The sequence below is a fragment of the Cucumis melo genome, chromosome 3 (genome assembly GCF_025177605.1).
Source record: "Cucumis melo cultivar AY chromosome 3, USDA_Cmelo_AY_1.0, whole genome shotgun sequence".
In the NCBI taxonomy this organism is placed as follows: Eukaryota; Viridiplantae; Streptophyta; class Magnoliopsida; order Cucurbitales; family Cucurbitaceae; genus Cucumis; species Cucumis melo.
In genome coordinates this window covers 4,648,597-4,668,576 of record NC_066859.1, presented here as the reverse complement: position 1 = coordinate 4,668,576, position 19,980 = coordinate 4,648,597, and the positions used below count along the sequence as shown (strand labels likewise).

General features: G+C 33.1%; 2 protein-coding genes across 3 annotated transcripts; one reads left to right on the top strand and one right to left on the bottom strand.

The window, feature by feature from the left end:
* Nucleotides 1-11,991: 11,991 nt before the first annotated feature.
* LOC103485627 (serine decarboxylase) lies at nt 11,992-17,001 on the top strand. 2 transcript variants are annotated; one of them, XM_008443303.3, is made up of 6 exons: nt 11,992-12,190; nt 12,276-12,631; nt 12,729-12,960; nt 13,068-13,261; nt 13,352-13,488; nt 16,265-17,001. In XM_008443303.3, exons 2-6 carry the CDS (start codon nt 12,304-12,306, stop codon nt 16,832-16,834), a joined length of 1,461 nt encoding a protein of 486 aa, XP_008441525.1. In that variant the 5' UTR covers nt 11,992-12,190; nt 12,276-12,303; the 3' UTR covers nt 16,835-17,001. The 2 variants fall into 2 exon arrangements, with proteins under 2 accessions (XP_008441525.1, XP_050937868.1); XM_051081911.1 differs by having other exon boundaries at nt 12,108-12,190; nt 12,315-12,631.
* Nucleotides 17,002-17,187: 186 nt separating this feature from the next.
* Nucleotides 17,188-19,551, bottom strand: LOC103485625 (transcription factor VIP1-like). The gene is made up of 4 exons (XM_008443301.3): nt 18,587-19,551; nt 18,301-18,433; nt 17,779-17,863; nt 17,188-17,658 (listed from the first exon to the last, which is right to left on the bottom strand). Exons 1-4 carry the CDS (start codon nt 19,237-19,239, stop codon nt 17,417-17,419), a joined length of 1,113 nt encoding a protein of 370 aa, XP_008441523.2. The 5' UTR covers nt 19,240-19,551; the 3' UTR covers nt 17,188-17,416.
* Between the last annotated feature and the right edge of the window lie 429 nt (nt 19,552-19,980).

The following is a 19,980-nucleotide window of genomic DNA, read 5'->3' as shown; positions in this document are numbered from 1 at the left end:
CCGATCCATATGACATTATTGACCCAAATAGAGGCCTTTGGTGTAGACGAAGGGGCATTTCTTTGTTTCTGATAACTAATCAAATATCCTTTTAGTTAACTATTTAATTTACAACATATGCCTAATGTGTATCTTATAAACCCTATTTTAGTTTCAAATATTATGATATCTGAATATATTTCCATTTTATTATTCTTGTTCATCCTATGATTATAACGTTAATAATAATATTCATAATGTATACTATCAATTGAGATACAACTCGATCCTCACTATCAAAGTAGGAATTGGAGGCTAAAGTTCGTTGCATAGTATTTTGGAACTAACTTGCTATTAGATTCAAAGATTCTTATAATCTTTTAGATGATCAATAAGTTTATTTATGTTTAACATGCCACACTTCATACTAGAAAGTTATGGGTCAATGTTTACAACCACACAATATACTCGTTGAATAATCAAAATACAAATTTGAGCTATTTTCAAATATAACAAAAATAACCAAAGTATTTACAAAATATGAAAAAATATCACAATATATCTACAATAGATGATAATAGATCAAGATAGACTACTATCCAATGTTTATTTGGATCATGACTGACACAACTAGTAGTCTATTTTGGTCTATTGAATTATATTAAAAAAATTGTACTATTTTTACTATATTTATAAATAATTTTAGAGCTTTTATCCTTTTCCATATAATTTCAATTTAATTTGCTATTTATGTATAAATCTATCATTAAATTAGTTCCCACAATATGTAGTTTTTTAGGGAGTGGTTGCTTTGGATCATTCATATCTTTTCTGTTTCATTTATTTCCATTACAATTTTAATTCAAACAATGGACTCAATAAATTTAAAGAAATGTAGTGATGACTTTTGTGTCAAAGAGTTAATGTACATAATTTGTAAAAAAAACTTTTCAAAAGCTGATTAAAAAGATCGTTTATAAAATACAAGCACTAAATTTGACTTTAAAGTTTCTTTTTCCTCTCTAGAATGACCTTTCCACAATGACCTACACGAACATTTGAAATATAACCTTTTGATTACGTGAAAGCGTACCACTGCATTTTCATCGCTTATTGCATTAGAGATACCGTCTATGATAACCTTAATGTGATCGAGATGACATTATATTTATGGAAAAATCGTAAGAAACCGATAAAAATGAAGATTGTGATAGGGATCATCACATTGTATTAGAGTTAGACATAATCATTTCTAACGTGATACATTAGAGATTTCATTCTTCACAAAAATCTTACCATATTTTATGGGAAAATATCAACAAACAGTGATAAAAATAGATTGTCATCATGTTAGGGTTTTGATAGAGATGGTCATCTCGATACGCTATAAAAAATCAATAATACACTCTGATGTAAGAAGAAGGTTAGGTGTCATACGTTTGTGCGTGGCGGGTTCTTTAATCATAAAAGACGCTTTTGAAGAGGCCATCCATACAAAAAATTTCTTTTAAAATGCATTTACTAAAATAAATAAAGATTGGAAATACAAAAACTAATGTGATTCTTCTCGACTAAAATAGTATTTAAACCTAAATTTTAATGAGATGTTCATAAATTATAGATATGTTTGGAAGTGATTTTTAAAATAGTTAAAATCACTTTTACATATTCAAAATCATTCTTGATATATGTTTTTATTATAAGTTAAAATCAATCTTGATGATATAAAAACTACATTTAAAAGTGTATTTCATAGTGATTTTGAATAATACACAAATAATTTTAATGATTTTAAAATCACTCCTAAACATGCATAAAATTCTTATTTTTTAATTGTTAAAATATTAGTCTAAAGAGTCTGTCGAATGGATGACTCGAAAATTGGAGAAAAAATAAATTACCAACTTTTTTGGAAACAAATGTATAATAACCCTTTGCTAATGTTGAATTTGAGTAGAATTACCAAAATATACTCATCCACACATGGAAAACCAGTCTCGTTTGATCTCTCTCAATCTCGTGTAGTAGGTCTTGCTCTTGCTTAGTCATGTTTAGAAAAATGCTTGGATGATATATTATGGTGGAGGAAGATGATGTTTGGAAGAGATGAGAAGAAGATGACGTCTAAAAAAATCCTAAATCAATAAATTAAGGATGGATAATGTAACGTCCCAAATTTAAAGTAACTTAGTTGTAATTATCTTAAGTTAAATTTTGACTTTAGGATGTTATTTAACTGTTGAAATATTTTATTGGTAGAAATTGGGACTTATTAGTTATTATTTAATTGTTTGTATTTGAGAAAATTTGATTAATTATATATTTGATTGTATAATTAATTAAATTTTGAAGTTAAAATAATTATATTATGTGGATAATATAATTAGGTAAGAATATTTATTTTTGAAAGATAAAGGTGATTGGATTGGAGAGAGAGAAAATTTTGAGTTTAAAGAGAAGATTTTGAAGTTTTAATTGAAGAGAGAGAGCATCAGATTTTATTTGGGGAATGAAGGAAAAGAAAAAGGTAGTTAAAAATAAAATAGTAATAATAATATTATTATTATTTTTGTTTAAATTTGGCATAGGGAGTTGTGTCATCTCCTTTGTTGAGAAAAGAAAAGAAAAACTTTAACCCAAAAAACCCTAATAATCTATTGCCGCTGCTGCCACCTTCTCCGACGACCGTCGACCGCTGTGGTTTCCATCGCAAGTCGAGTCGTCGCCTGAAGTAGTCAAGTTGTTTTGTCAAGCCGTCCTCCGCCACTTTTCCGTTCGTCAACTGCTACCCCTACCCGAACTCGTGCCCAAGATCTGCGTTGCGCAGCCCATGATCGAGCCACTCCTCTGTCCATTCGTCGTCACCCGAGTTCGTTTCATCTCTTCCGTCAGCTGCCGCCTTGTTCTTTCGTCGATCGTCTCCGCTATTTCGTTAAAGCTGAGAGTCGTCGACCGTTGGAAGCAGTCTGAGTCATCTCCGTCAATGCGATCCACGCACGTGAAGTTTGGGTCACGTGCGCGCCTATGTGAAGTCACTGAGTCGTCCGTGTGAGCCGAGCCAACATCCGAGCCGCGTGCAACTCCAGCCGAGCTGCCCTAGGCGTGTAAGCCGCCTACCCGAGCCGATTTTCCCTGCCTTAGTCGAGCCGATCCCTGTCTTCCAAGCCATTTTTTAGCCGCCAATCTTAAATTTGCCCTTTTCACCTATATTTTTGGTAAGTTTGATTTGGGTTTTGGTTTTTACCCAAGAAGGATTTAGTTTGACTCTAAATAATTTAATTATGGATTTAATTGAATTATTTTTCATGATAGATCAATTGGGAGTTGTACTGTAGAATTTTCTTAAACCAAGGATAAATTTGGCTTCATCTTTAACTTTAGGTAAGTTGAAATAATTGGAATTTGGTCCCTATGTGACTGTTAATTAATTTATTAATTTTAGGTATTGGGTTTACTTGTATTTAGGACTTGAATGTTGGGAAGCTTGACCGTGACTGTTAGAATAATTTTGGGTTAAGCTAATCTCTAGGTAGGAGATTCTACTACTAGACCCTCGAACTGAATTTAAGAGACCGCATGTATTTATGGTTATGCATTAATGTTAGCTAAAAGGCATAACTTGATGCTATTGATAATGACTGTCATTATGTGGGTAATTGATGACGATGGTCGTTAATATGTTTATTACTGGTAGTATATTGATGATGACGAATGTGTTATGTCTTTAATGACAATGTTTGATTAAAAATGATATGATCGATACTTATGTCATGTTTATGATGATGTATGTTATGTTACATGCTATGGTTAGGTTGTGTTGTTAGCTTTAGCTATTAGAGTCGTACCCACATAGGTGTCATTCGAGATCACCACCTTTTATGACTATGTAGTCCAACGGGATCACCAGTCCAGTATGACATAGACATGATTATGAGTGATTCGACGGGGATCGCTCACAGCCCAATTGTTTTAGTATTTCCTTCGGGTACACTAAAGACCAGTGGTCCTAGGTGTTCATTTGGGTTCACTGAAGACCAGATATGTTTCTAGGGGATCACAGATTGCACGTGTTCGGAATCATGCCAATTTAGGGATACCACTTTGCATGACTCTAATAGGAAGTTAACAGGCACCTAGCGGGACTAGTAAGGTTCCTTACTGAGTATATTTTTATGTTCACTCTTTCTTGTTTAATTTCTTTAGGTAGAGGTAGAGGTAAGGGCAAAAGGAAGTTGACGAATGATAAGAAGTAAGAAGTGACCGTGGCGAGCCATAGGGATCATTTTGCTTCCGCCTTATGACATTGATCAGATGCATTTATTTTATTTATTTTATTTTATTTATTTTATTTTATTTATTTTATTTTATTTATTTTTCTTTAAAACTAGATAGGGCCCGAGTTAGAATTTTATTTAATTTTATCTTTACGTATATTTGTTTATCATTTTTAAATGAGTATTTGAGGTTTTATTTTATTTTTTATTTTTAATTTAAGAAATTTTATTTATCTTTTAATTAGTAATGACTTTGGCTTAGTATAAAGAGTTGGGTCGTTACAGATAATGTTGTATAATTGCATGTGATCCTTATTGACATAATTAGAGTATTTTTTAGAAATATTATTCTTATGAAATATTATTCTGGAAATATTATTCTTGTATATTATTTCCTTTAGTGTATTTTAATGGTTATATATAGGATTGTAATCTTTGATTATTATCAATGAAATATCAATATTCTATACAAACTAACATGGTATCAGAGCTTTAGGTTTTATCTTGATGTCCATTAGCCTTGTTCGACCTCTGCCTCCGTCAATGACTAGCCATAGACGAAAGTAAACCCAAGTTTAGATCTATTTCTTCCACTCTTTGTTTCCACTACGTAAAAAATATAAAAAATAAAAATCCCACGACCTAAACCCTATCCATCAGTGCCGCCTCTCATATCTGCAAGATCCGCCGCTATCGCACGAAGCTTCACGCATCAGCCGTCACCGCTCCCTCCAATCTTAGATTCACTGTCGCCCTTCACATCTGCAGCTCCACCCCACCTCCGCTAAAACCTATTTGTTCAGGTCTATTCTCCGCCAATGATGGAGATCCCCTCTGTTCCGCCTCCATTCAGTTTCGACCCATTTGTCGTCGTTCTAGATCCGTCTGTCTGCCTCCTGCCATTCTAGATCCACAACCAACGTCATTTCAATGACGTTCCAGCTCTGTCTGACGCCGCAAAACCCACCTAGTTCCGTCTGTCGCAAATATCTCCCATCCGTTCTAGATCGCCTTTTCTTGTCCGTCAATTTCCATCGCCCACGCAAGCCACCGTCACTGCTCCCCTTTCGCCAAGCTCTCTGCTCTCCACTCAAATCGTGGTCTTCGATTTCTGTTCAACTCCGTAATTCAATTTGTCTTCTTAGTTCGCAAAGCACACCTCAGATCCATAGTTGATTAAAATTACTTTGAATATATATATTTGATTATATTATAGATCTCTCTATGAGGATCTCTGCTCCTGCCCAAAAGTTTCTGTTTCGTTGTTCTTCGTAGGTTTTGTTATAGATCTCTATATGAGGATCTATGTTTCTATCTTAAAAATTCTCTGTTTTGTTCTTCGTGGGTCTATCTCCATCCTAGAAGTTCCTTGTGTGTTTTGTTCTTTGTAGGTTTCTGATTCTATCCTGATCTACTGATTAGATTAATAAGTTTTCATAACAAACTCAAGTTTGGGATTGAGTTTGAGGGAGGGTATTGATCTAATTAGAGTATTTTGGGGAAATATTATTCTTAGGAAATATTATTCTCATATATTCTTTCGTTTAGTGTGTTTTAATATGGTTATGTATAGGGTTGTAATATTTGATTATTGTCAATGAAATACCAATATTCTATACCAACTAACAATCATGTTATCACTAAATAGTCATTTGACATTTTTTAAATAAATAAAAAAAAAGATTATTCACGCTTTCAAACCTTTAAGATGAATTTTGAGACCATTATTTTTGGTTTAAGCTATTGCTTATGTAGCCTAGTTACCCTAAAATTAAAAAATTGCCTTGAATATACAAACAAGGTTGTGATCATATGCCTCAAATAAGATAATGACATAATCAACTACATGTTTGAGGTTCTAATCATTTTGTTAAAACATGTTTTATTTGGAGAGAGAATTATTGATTACTTATTCCAAGACAAGTAATTAATTAATTAAGGGCATTTATGGCAATACACACAAAGTGTTTTTTTTTTCTTTCTAGGTTTGTAATTGTCTAGTTTGTAGCTACTAAAGTTACTTTCCCTTCAAATTCAAAAATCTTTAGTATTAAAATAATTTTTAAAATCAAATTCTTCTTGCAACAAGGAGACTTCTTCACAAATTACAGACACATATTTTAAAACTATATTCTTCCTAGAGACTTCTTCACACACACATATTTTAAAATAAAATTTTTTCTTATAATAAGAAGTTTATACACACTAAAAACATGACGTTGTCCATATCAAAAACTCTATACTAATTATGATAATGGTTTTATTTATGTATTTAAACCTAAAAAATAAAATAAGAGCTAATCTGGATCTCAAAATCAAAAATCATGGTGGAACATATTTGCACAAATTTCAAATTATTTATTGGTTTAATAATTAAATTATTTTTTCTAAAACAAATATTAAATAATAAAAAAAAAAAGTTAAGATCATTAGTTCATTAAAAAGAAGTCTACAAGGTATAAAGATATTAATATAATAAAATAAATGAAGGATTTTAAAAATAACAAAATATTAAAATTAGTTACAAAAGTATAGCAAAACTCACTCAACTCAATCTATTTGAATTTTTATTATATTGGGTAAATAGTTTTATTTTGTATTATTTATAACAATTGTTCGTAAATACTAATTTTTCTTTTCTTTTCTGTTTGTTTGGATAAAAAATGAATTAAGATATTGGGATTGGGTGGGACCAGGAAATCGATTTTCTTTATCTCCCCCACTTCCCCCAAAAATGTAAAGAAATATCAAGATATTTTATTTTTCCTCTCTCACTATCCCCTCCAATCAATGTCTATCCCCCACAAACCCAAATATTGTAAATACCATCTTTATCCTTCTATTTTGAAATTAATTCTATTTATGTTTTCTTTTACAAACATAATATATTGTTAAAAAGAAAGAAGAATCTCACAACTTGTAATTAAGGTATAATAAATAAAACACCATAGCAAAACAAATAAACAAAGCAAAAATCTAAGAACACCAAAATCCAATTAAAAAAATGTGGGAAAGCAAACGGTCCCTTTGAATCTTCATGAAAGAAATTCCAATCCACCTAGAATAATAAATAAAATTTTCAAATCGAATAATTTAACAAATCATCTAGTTCAAATATATAATAACACCATCGATATGCAAATTATGCTTTGCTAAATATGATAGACGATTGAATACCAAATAATCTTACAAATCTTATGTCTCAACTACTTCCTAGAGATAACTATAAACTTCTTCAACTAGAATTACTACTTTAGTGGAGTGTGGAATCAATGAACATTTTCGAGTTATATATAACTTAGGCTTAAATTAGATCAACTAAAATCAAACAAAAGTACTTTTTAGAATTTTCTTTTTTTAAGGGAGGCTAAGAGGAGAGTTGATATTTAAGGGTATAAATGTAAAAATAGAAAGATGACGTGGGGAATTAGGAGGCTTCAAAGCGTAATCTAATCACGTGATACGGTCTTGTCGCCTCTCTTTTTCATTTTCCGAAAGAATATTCAATTACTTATTTTCTGGGACCCACCCATGCACAACTGTCTTCTTTGCCAGCCAGCCATTTTTCCTTTCTTTTTTTTTTTTTTCTTTCTAATTCACGTCAATCACCCCAACCGTTTTTATAGAATACAACCATTACAAGATTCCAACTTTTTACATCATCATCAAGACGAATTAAACTCTAGGATCAATCCATCCCTCTGTTATTTCTATACAAAGATTGTTTAAGGTATTTGGACAATAAAAGATGTCGCTGTTTGTCTTAAATGAAAAACAATGATACTTCTTCACTTAATGAAGGTTGACAGTTCTTTCAACAAAATATAAATGTTCTTATTATACTTCTTCTTATTTAATTGATACATAGGTAGTTTCCTTTTCTTGAAATTTAATATTAATTTTCTCCTCTTTTACTTATCATCATTTTTACTTTCTTTAGAAAAGTTTTAAATTGATGATCACATTTTAAAATAAAATTAAAATTTTAAAATATATCGTTTAGTTTTTATATGGTCTTTAAATATATATATATATATAAAAAAAAAGAAACAAGCAAATTCATTAGCATTTGTTGTTGCTATAAAAAAGATAAGTGAATAAAATTCGAATAGTCCTATTAGATTAGGTATCAACATCGATAGATATCATATTCCAATCCTAAATTCCCCACAAGTAAATTCATTTGTATCTTTTTTGTTCCTTTATTATTTTAAATTATTACTGTTTGAGGTTTTTCTAACCATATTATTGTTGAAAATGAGTGTTATACCAACACTCCCCATAAGTGTTTGCTGCTAGATTGGGTTGATTCTGGAAAAGTTATTTCTGATGATAGATGGTCTTCTAATAATTCATCGATTCTTGTCCACCATGCACCTCTTGCCCCAAACGCAGTTCGTGTGTGGGTCGATACTGTGAAAATACCAATCCCTTCTTATGGAGGCCTACCTCGGACATTATTGTACTTGACAATGGTGTAGGTACTACTGTAGCATGGCCAATGGATAAAATCAAACTATGTAAGAAATTTTTTTATCTATTTTGTGAATTAGGTATTTATTTAGCTCATTAACTAATTTATTGTTAGAGTTAGATAATGATATTTCTTTTTATTTTTTATTAGGTGATTGATATGTGGAAAAAACATTGGAGCAACATATATATGTGGGAAAATTTTGGTATCGTTACAATTTAAACATCTTTTCTTATCCTATCAAATTTTTGGAATTATATATATGTAATTATTTTATTTGAATTAAGAATTTCCAATTTGTCTTAATAGTTAAGGACTTTGTTGGAACATAGTGTCGGAGATTATTTCAAACCTTTGAAATGAATATAATGCTTTCTTTTTATGTATTTTATAAATTTGAATATTGAAATATTTTGATAGCGTTTTTTCAACGCAATCAAATTTTCAATTGCGTTTTTTTTTCGGTTATAAAAAGCTTTATAGCATCATATATGTGCTACCACTTGGGACATTTTATTGCATTTTGCATAGCATTATAAAAAAGCTATGGAAAGTCATGAACTTTCAATAACATGGTTACAACAACATTTTATAAACGCTATCAAAAAACAACGATAGAGTTTTTCAGATGCTATCGTAATTGATATTTCTTGTAATGATTTTAAAAAAATTGCAAATATATCAAGAGTTGTCAAAATCTTTCAATGATATAAGTGTATCAGTAATAGACTATGATGCAAATATTAGTTTATCACTAAAGGCTACTGTGATAGAAGTCTATCACTTTATTATATTTATAATTTTTAAAAATGTTACTAGAAACATCATTATTATTGTTAAAATTGCTATATATTATAATTATCGAAGTAAACTATGTCTTAAGCAAAATACTAGTATAATGTTTTAGACATTGTTAATGATTTGATTTAGATATTTATAATCATAACTATATTTTAATAAAATATTTAAGTGAAGAATCACAAGAAAAAAAATGGACAAAAGAGAAAATAAAATTAAAGGCAAGAGGGAATATGGGAATATAGGAATTTGGTTGGTTGATGTGAAAATAAGAGATGATAAAGTTAAAGAAAAAAAAAGAAAGATAACTTGTTGACTATTGAAATCATGATATTAAACGTGTGTTTGGATTGATTTTTAAAGTGTTTAATTTTTAAAATAATTTATTTTAAGATAAATTGAAGTGTTTGACATTGCATTAAAATAATTTTTAGAAAAATGAGATTATGAAATAAATCATTTTAGAGAAAACACATTCAACCAAATTTTAGAATAAATATTTATATGGTGTTTAATGAAAAATCTCTTCTAGATATAATTTTTTTCCTCTATTTTTTTATTCTTTTTTACTATCTATTTTTCACTTTGTTGTTCTTTTTGCTTTTTTTTCAAATACTTTGAATATTTTTTAATGTCTGTTCGTATACATTTAAATATAGGGATTTACAAATGTTCTTCTTTTAGTCTAATCTACTTCACTTTAACACCTGTAAAAGAAAGTATGAGAACGTCAAGAAAAACATGATTGTTCGGTTCGTGAAATGAAGATAAATGAAGAACATGATCAAATTGCACTTATTCTTATCTAGTTGATATTATATTGCATAGAAAAAATTGTTTATCTTATCTATGTTTTGTTGTTAGAAATCAATTATTTTTCTTTATGGTTATGTATTTACATTTCAAGACACTTATGCTTTTAAAATTGAATTGTCAAAAAACAAAAAAAAAATGAGATTAATGTTTAGTTTCAAGTAACTAAGAAATTAATTATTTAAAGATAATGTACGATTAGTTTTACAATATATTTTTGGAAAAAAAAAATTCAAAATGTGTGTACTTTTTAAGAAATTAATTCATAATATTTAATAGTCTTTTATTGTAATTTGACCTAAGTATAAACATCGTTAGTACAAGACAAACTAAACACAATTTTTCATATAAACATTTATAAAGAGGTCAAACCAAACATATGAGTGTTTAGATGTTAGACTCATTTTACAAAAAAAAAAATGTTTTTTAAAAAATGTTTTCTTAAAAAAACATTTTTTTCGTAGGCAATCCAAACGGATCCTAAATTTTCTATCGATAATTTAACCCTTCTATAGATATTTTCAAATTTTTATAGGTAAATAATTATTCCATTTTATAAAAAGGATAATTAACTAAATAATAAAATATCATAGAAATGAATATAATATAGATAAAAAAATATTTTAGCTAGTTTAGAAAAAATTGGCTAATTAAATCGTGTCACGTCCTTACAACAAAATTGTGATGATTATAATTTGATTGGATTTAGATAGTCTTTTCTCATATCCAACTCAATTCAAACGCATGATGAAAAATTGGGCCAAAGATATGATGGACCCAAATCCGTCAAAGGAAGTCTGGGCCCACCAAGAAAATGGACCCAAGTTCAACAAGTAAATGAGCCCAATCTCAAGTCAAACAAGCAAATGAGCCCAAACTCACCTAAAACACATGAAATTTCTCTATAAATAGAGACATTTCTATTCATTTTGAAGATCTTTGATTGAAGGAAGAATCGAAACTCTGAATAATCGAAGCTCTAAAGAATTGAAGTTTTGAAGAACCAAAGTTCTGGAGAATTGAAGATTCAAACTTTCAAAAGCTCTCAAGATGTGCAAGTTCTTATCAACATCAAAATCATCATACTCTGAAAGATTGAAGACTTGGAAGATCAAACTTTCTTTGAATTCCAAAAGATTTGATCTTCCAAAAGATTGAAGCAAATGAGCTCCATTCATTTTGAAGATTTTTGGTTGAAGGAAGCATTGAAGCTCTAGATAATTGAAGCTATGAAGAATTGAAGATTCAAACTTCAAAAGCTCATGTACAAATTCTAGACTTGGAAGATCAAACTTTCCTTAAAGATTCAAACTTCAAAAGCTTTCAAGATGTGCAAGTTCTTATCAACATCGAGATCATTTGAACACACTTAGAAAATTAAACTTTCCTTGAATTCCAAAGTATTAAAGCTTAGATAGACTTGCAACCATAACTTATCGAAGATAAAAAATCTCTATGTCTTAATTTGTATTTGTGAGAAAACATTAAGAGATTATATCTACAATACCATATAAATCAATATACAAATTTCAATTCTACGAATTACATTTTACGAAAAATCTCAAAGGAAGAATAAGATAAACTTAACTGACTTTTTCTTCGCCTTTTTAAAGGTCAATATTTCCATAAACATTAACGTTTTAAACTTACTTACATGTATTTAATTATATTATTAAAATTTGCATATTTTTCTAAGTAAATGTTAGGTTGTAACAGCGTGGGAACTGTTTGTCTTTATAAAGCCATCACTCATGGAGTTGAGATTCCACTCATAATCATTCTCTCTCTCTCTCTCTCTAGGCAAAGGGCACAGCACACCATTCTAGCGCGAATACTCAGCCTAACCACTCAGGTTTCTTCTTCATCTCTCTGTCTTTTTCATTACCTTTCCATTTCTTGTAATCTGTTTTCACTATAAATTTTGATTGGTTTTTCAGATCAGGAATACATATTGATACTGAGAATATGGTTGGCAGCGTGATGGGGATGGGTGAAAACAACGGTGGGGCTGAGGTTTTGATCGGAAAATTTGATACCAATCTTGTCTTTTCCGACCCTCTCCCACCCTTGGCCGTGTCCAACAACGGTTTGGATCTCAATGGACAACAACACGTAGATTCGAATCAGAAAGGAAAGAGGGAGATTGTACTTGGTAGAAATGTTCATACCTCTTGCTTATCCATCACCGAACCTGACGCCAATGACGAGTCTACCGGCGATAAGGAAGCTTACATGGCTAGCGTCTTGGCTCGTTATAGAAAGAGTCTCCTTGAGAGGACTAAATATCATTTAGGTTTTTATTTAACCCTTGTCTTGTTTTCGTTTGAGAAATTGAAAATTTTCGTTGTTCTGATTTGGATTTGGATTTTACTCTGTTTTTTTTGTTTTAGGGTATCCTTATAATTTGGACTTCGATTACGGTGCTCTAGCGCAGTTACAGCATTTCTCAATTAACAATCTTGGCGATCCGTTCATTGAAAGTAATTACGGTGTGCATTCGAGGCAGTTTGAGGTTGGGGTTTTGGATTGGTTTGCTCGCCTTTGGGAGATTGAGAAGAATGAGTACTGGGGATATATTACGAATTGTGGTACGGAAGGCAATCTTCATGGGATTCTCGTCGGGTTAGTTTCATTGAGTTGTTCACTTCCTGTTTCGTATGGTGTTAATGGATGCTCTTTTTTTTTTTTTTTTGAAGCATTAGTGAAACTTTAGGCATTGGTTCTTGTAGGAGAGAAGTTTTGTCGGATGGGATTCTGTATGCTTCTCGGGAATCTCATTATTCCGTGTTCAAAGCTGCTAGAATGTATAGAATGGACTGTGTGAAGGTTGGTACTCTGATATCTGGTGAGATTGATTGTGCGGACCTTAGAGTTAAGTTGCTTGCTAACAAAGACAAACCAGCTATACTCAATGTTAATATTGGTAATTTCTCTATCTCTCTTTATGTTTTGGACTAAAAACAGGGGAATATGTTCGTTTTATTTGTGATAATTGAGTGGATCCTTGTTGCAGGAACCACGGTGAAGGGAGCTGTTGATGATCTTGATCTTGTGATACAAACACTTAACGAATGTGGGTTCTCAAAAGATCGGTTCTATATTCATTGTGATGGAGCATTGTTTGGACTTATGATGCCTTTTGTCAAACGTGTAAGTCACTTTCTTGCGTACTGATAATTTTCGCTGGGGCGTGTTTCTACTTTGTTGTTCTTTTCTTTGCTGCTTACATCTTACCAGGAGTACCTATGTGTGGCTGTTGATGGTATGCTTGATTTTAATTGCACCGAGATAGAAATTCATGTAAACTGTGACACTGTGTACTCACTTGAAGGAACTTGATTTCCATACAATTTGGGTCCTGGTTTGATAGACTTGGAGTTTTCCAGCCAAGTTGCTATTCCCTTTTTTTAGTTTTTTTCTTTGGGGTTTTCCTTGCCTTTTAACTATCTCCGTAAGGGTGGCTGCTTCTTTCCTTACGTTAATTCTTGGTTGATAACCTTCCTCCTATCCTAACAATGTTATCTTACCTTTACACCCAAATCAAACTTTCATTGAGAAAAACGAAAGAATGCCCGGACATATATACAAAAAGGGAAAGCCCATAGCAAGGGAAACAACCTCAAAGGCGGCCTCCAATCCTACATAATAAGACCTAACAGATAATTTATAAAATACTTAGTCACAGACCCCTACAGGGACCGAACTTCGAAGGTTTTTTATACCCTTTAAAAATTCTACTCTTTCTCCCCCAAGGCTCAAAGCTCCCATACCAAACATATCTCAGTTTGCCATAAAAATCTTTTCTTAAGAAAGAAGAATGGAGAAGGACCTCCTCTATCACCTCTTTGGAGGCTCTATGCTTGTTAGCCAAGCTTTTACCAAACTCGTAAAAAACACTCTACATTGCGTAAGCAAAATCACAACCACAGCATATGTTCAAGATCTTCTCTCGCTCCCCTGCATTTGATGCAACACAACGGCCCAGTCAAGTTGGTTACCCTCCTCAAAACTCTATCCAAGGTGTTAATTCTTCTATGGAAAACCTGCTAGACAAAAGCTTAACATTCTTGAGAATTTTCTCCTTTACAACACTAGTTTCATAGAATATTTGCCCTTTATCTTACCTTCACACCCATTCAGGCCAAAGAATTCTCCCTTTGTCTTACTGCAGCAGCAAGCCCCAAATTGGCTAGTTTTTCGTCCTTGACGCTTGTCATGATCATACAAATTAATTTCCAATAAGTGTTCCATGAGTATCTTCAATTTGTGAAGAAATCCTTCCCATATTAAGCTACATGAATTCAATTGACTTCTCAAAAGCCAGAACCAGAAACCTCTGAATTTCAACCTCTAATTCTAGGTGTTCACCAAACTTTTTTGTGCCATTTGATTCTCTTAATAGGGTGTTGCTCTGATACCGACTTTTAAGGTAGTACCACCTTGCAAAAGCGGACACGAAGTGTTGAGAACGAAGTGTTAAGAGATAAAAGTATTTCAAGAGAGCACTCTGGGAGAGACTCGAATTTCCTTGAAATTATTTCCTGCCTCCTTCCCTTAACCTGACCACCTGAAATATGAAAAAGAACTTGGGCCTGCCTAACACTTGGACCCGAATACCGATATATGGCTTACTCAAAACATCTCAAAAAATGAACAATCCTACCATTAATTTAGTCGCCCATCACTTTTTCCTTATATAGATATTAGTAATCAGAGGCCTGATAGGAGGTTCTGACTCAATGGATTTGGCAACAACTAAAAGAGGTCACATCAGATGCTTTACCAAGTCTAGCTCTTAAGATGAAAAAAGGAAAAAGAAATAACTTAATAGCTATCCATTTCTCACCTTCCACCTTAAAGGTAAGATGAAAGTTTAAGTGACAATGTTGATAGGAACCTTAGACCTGCCGTGGTAGTGGAATTGATTCCTAAGTGGGAACTGACCCTAATACAAATTACTGTCTGGGTAGTTCACTCATTATCCTCAGACACTGCACACCAGGCTTGGAGGTTCCTGATTCAATGGATTTGGCAAGAACCAAAAGAGGTTTCGTTGGAGGTTTTTGACTTAATCTAACTTTAGTATCAGTTAGTGACCTTCCCACCTCAAGGGTAAGGTGAAACTGGAAAGTTTTGGTGGCAGTATTGATGGGAGCTTTTGGCCTCCCGTTCATAAAAAAACTTTACGTAGGTTTGAAGAAGAGGGTGAACAAGGAGCAGTCTTTTCTGTAAACTATTTAGAGGCATCAAGGGGTCACTTGTCCAACTGCTACTCTTCACTCAATTTTTTCCTGCCAACTAATACTCTCTTGTCGCTAGTTGACTTATTTTACCTGTTGTAGGTTAATCAAATGGAAGGCCTAGAGATTGGATAGGCTAATTTAAGAATGCCTACAAAATCCAGCTGCTAGATTCTCTTGATTGAATATTGAAATAAATCCATGCATGAAAATATAATTGTTTAGCCCAAGAATAGGGCAACAATTGATTATTTAAAGCATAATTTCCTTCCTATATTTAATATATTGGACCATTCGTTCCATTAGGTATCAACTTTTTGCACTATTTGTTTTCCAAGGTAGTTTGTTAATTGAATGATAAACTCGATCCATGTCCCTGCTGCTAGGCTTCTAGTCATTTTTAATCATTCGGGCTTGTCGGTTGGATATTTTCAGGACCTTACATACTTACCTCATGAATCAAGTAAACTGTGAAATGAGAAGTTGGCACGACTTTTTATTAGGGAACGGCAGAATTACTTCCATGCATCTTAATGCTTTAAAAGATACTTTTGGTTTTCTTAGGGTTTATATTCCCTTTCAGCGTTCTGGCTCACCTGAAATGAAAGCAATTATAAAACTTTGGTATTTTATGCTTGTAATTTTCAGTAAACTATCCCAGCTCACTAGTTTTGTTTTTTGAGCAGGCACCAAAGGTCTCATTTAAGAAGCCCATTGGAAGTGTCAGTGTTTCTGGCCACAAGTTTGTTGGATGTCCGATGCCTTGTGGTGTTCAGCTTACAAGGTTGGAGCATATAAATGCCCTCTCCAGCAATGTTGAGTATCTAGCTTCAAGAGATGCCACAATCATGGGAAGTCGGAATGGCCATGCGCCTATCTTCCTTTGGTACACCCTTAACAGAAAAGGCTATAAAGGTTTCCAAAAGGAAGTCCAGAAGTGTCTCAGAAATGCACACTACTTGAAAGACCGGCTTCTTGATGCGGGAATTAGTGCGATGCTGAATGAACTCAGCAGTACAGTTGTGTTTGAACGACCCCGAGATGAAGAGTTTATTCGAAGGTGGCAGCTAGCTTGTGAAGGAAGTATTGCCCATGTTGTGGTAATGCCCAGTGTTAGCCAAGAGAAGCTGGACGATTTCCTAGCCGAATTGGTCGAGAAACGCTCGACTTGGTACGATGATGAGAACGTTCAGCCTCCATGTGTCGCAGCAGAGTTGGGAAATGAGAGCTGTGCTTGTAAGTTGCACAGGAGTTGATATGGTTTTATGGAAGTTGTTCTCTGTTGTATTAGCTTGTTTTGCAGTGAAACTCTGGATTCACTTGAATTTTGGGTTATAATAGCTGTGTGTTTCAGGTATGAATGAATGGCTATAGGTGTGTATTCGAGTGATAATGAACAATAATATGTTCTCGAGTTCTCGAATTCCTCTCTCATCCTTATTTATTCATTTTTGTTTTCTTGCCACTAGAAATAGATGAGAACCAAAATTGTAGAAGAATCATCTGATTTCTTCAACAGAAGTTGATAATTATGTGATGAGCAAGTGTTTATGACAGGAGATTAAGCAAGGGCTAAACTTTTCGCCACATCCAGGCGAGACAAAGTTGCTAACAAAGAAGTGATCCCTATTATTTGCTGCGAGTGTTATTACAATACAATCCTCAATCATCAAAGAAATAATACAGCTTTTTTTGTACACATGTATGTTCCTTTTTACAAGTATACTCATACAAATCCAAATGTAGAAGATACAGGCTACAATTCCTTAGCTTCCCAAATAAAAATATCAATCCTCAGTACTTAATGGATTATCTAAAGCTGTTACTAAAGCATGTGGTTAAGTTCCTGGAAGCTGGGACGGTGGAGACCCTCCTCGAGCATCAGGTTGAGACACGTGAAGCAGCTGTGGGTGTTGATGATTCTGAGAGTTGCCAAATTGAAGCAATGATGTTTGGAGAGGAGGGAATTGAGGAGGTAGCCCTCCTCCTCCCATGTTGAACGAGTTGCCATTTGCAACAGGCAGTTGGGCAGCAGCTATCTTAAGTCGCTGTACTTCCTCCCTCAATGTCTCATTCAAAGCTGTAAAAGCCACCAAACATTTGAATAGTTAACATCTCCATGTGTAGTGTAAATGAAGCCCTCATGAAAAATGAAACCAAAAAAGTTGGCATTTTTCTATGAATGAAGAACAACACGTACCATCCCTCAGATGGGCTTGCTGCTCCATGGCTTGCAATCTTAGCTTGAGTTCTCTGTTCTCAGTAGTCAATCCAGTGGTATCTCTCTGCACCAAAGTAGATTACTAAGCATAGCTCAATCAGTTGAAACATATACCTTCGATCAAAAAGTCACATGATCTTATCCTCTCATCTTATCTGATTCCTCTAAGAACACAATCCAAAAAGTTGAAATACGCTCACCCAACTCAAAAGCAAAAACAAAAAACACTTTTCTCCATCTTTTCTTAGTCATCAGGACTCACAAAGGCCTGATTATCTGTACAATAAGTCTTGAAAGTGAGGGAGAAAAAACAAACAAATTTGAAAGGTCAAAAGTTACCAATTCTTTCTTCCATCAGCATAGCAAGTCCAAATGATAGCAACAGGCCACCCATAAGACTTGTAAAGCAAGATAGATAAAAGATTCATGTTTTGTCTATAGTTCAGTCCTCTGTTCATTATCCTCCTTCTCCATAAGCTACAAAAAATATAGAAGCCATACCTGTAACACAGTGACCTGAGCAGAAAGGGAAGTAGCTTCTGATTGAAGCATTTGCACCTTCTTCTCTAATTCATTAGTGTAACGTATTTTTCTCTCCTTGGATCGTGCAGCAGATTGTCTATTCGCCAGAATCCTAAAATGGAAGATGAATCACAAACCCATTTTTCATTTAAATCAATTGCAAGGAACATTCAAAGTTCAACCAAAATTCGAAGCAGAAAGTAACAGAAACCCATTAATTCATGAGAAAATTCAAAGGAAGAACATGGAGTAATGAATCAACAACCTCTTAGCCCTTTTAGGGTCCATCAAAGCAAGCTCAGCGAGTTTATCAGGTGCCATAGCCTTCTTGGAAGAATCAATTACCACAGTGGAATCACCTTCAAACGAGGAAGTCAAAGACCCATCCATGGAATTGCTATGCCTATGACGACCAATCTTCTTCTCCCCTGCCGTCACTCTCCCGGCAAGTATTTCACCGTCACTCCCATCTCCGGCCATCCCCAAGCCCTCAAAGAAGTCGGAATCCATCGATAAGCTCCGATAGTGAGAATTGAAGAAGGAAGCGGAGTTACCGTTTCCAGCCCTAGGTTTTGTGGTAGAGGCGTCTTCAGGGGACTTGGAATTAAAGGAATCGACGGCCATACGAGCCCCCGACGGCGTCGGGGACGGTGACGGAGAGGGAGAAGGAAGAGAAGACGATAAATCGACGTCGGGAGAGTCAAAGAGGAGAAGATCGTCGAAATTAGCGAAACGGAAGGAGGTATCGGAGTGGGAACGGCGGTGGTGATAGCTACGGTGTGGAGCTTCAGGCATGTGTTCTATGTCCATCCTCGCCGCCGTATGCGGAGGCTTCCGGGCAGTAAAGTTCAAATCCATCATCGAAACGGAAATGAGAGGAGAAGGAAAGTGGTTTGAGTAAGTTGAAGGTTCAGACATGCTGAAGAAGAAGAAGAAGTTATTATAGTGAGAATATAATGGGGTGATTTTGTAATTTGCTGAAATTAAGGGTCAAAATTATTATTTAAGGAAAGAGGTGGGCATCATTTTCCTTTCATAGTATATTTGGAGGAAGTTATTTCAGTTGAAAAAAAACAGAAAGAAAAAGAGTAATATAAAAGTTTTCAACAATCACTCAAAGAGTATAGACCAAATTCAGACCCACTTTGGAGGATATTGGATCTTGACACTTATATCCTTATTTGTTAAATTATAAATTTTATTATGGTGATTTGACAATAATAGTTTACCTCAAATCATATTAATGTACACCAAAGATCAATTTTGTAATTTGTGTCAAAAATATTTATAATGTTAAAGTTTTTATTTTGGTCGATGTTGATGGATATATCAAATTCCTAATTTTACAAAAATTTCGATATCGATATCGATAGATATTTATGAAAAAGTTATATATAAAAAAGTCAAAAGATAAATTTAAATGATTAAATAAATATTTTATTATTTTCAAATAAATAGTAGTATTTGTTTTTTTTTATATTATCCTACATTAGTGTAATTTTGATGTTTATCTTTTCTTGATTCATGAATTTTTTTAAAGATGTAATGGAAATATCGATCCATTCTTCTATTAAATATCGAACCCATGAAAAATGTGACAATATCTCAACATATCGATAAAAATTTAAAACTATGGTTTTAACATAAAATTTTTATTTT

Bases quoted from the DNA above. Each gene is read 5' to 3' on its own strand.
- LOC103485627 (XM_008443303.3), top strand. From the start codon at position 12,304: ATGGTTGGCAGCGTGATGGGGATGGGTGAAAACAACGGTGGGGCTGAG. The intron at 12,961-13,067 runs GTTAGTTTCATT...TGGTTCTTGTAG, and splicing joins CTTCATGGGATTCTCGTCGG to GAGAGAAGTTTTGTCGGATG. The intron at 13,489-16,264 runs GTAAGTCACTTT...TTTTTTGAGCAG, and splicing joins TGATGCCTTTTGTCAAACGT to GCACCAAAGGTCTCATTTAA.
- LOC103485625 (XM_008443301.3), bottom strand. From the start codon at position 19,239: ATGTCTGAACCTTCAACTTACTCAAACCACTTTCCTTCTCCTCTCATT. The intron at 18,434-18,586 runs GTTGTTGATTCA...CTTCCATTTTAG, and splicing joins GACCCTAAAAGGGCTAAGAG to GATTCTGGCGAATAGACAAT. The intron at 17,864-18,300 runs GTATGGCTTCTA...ACTTTGGTGCAG, and splicing joins CTCAGGTCACTGTGTTACAG to AGAGATACCACTGGATTGAC.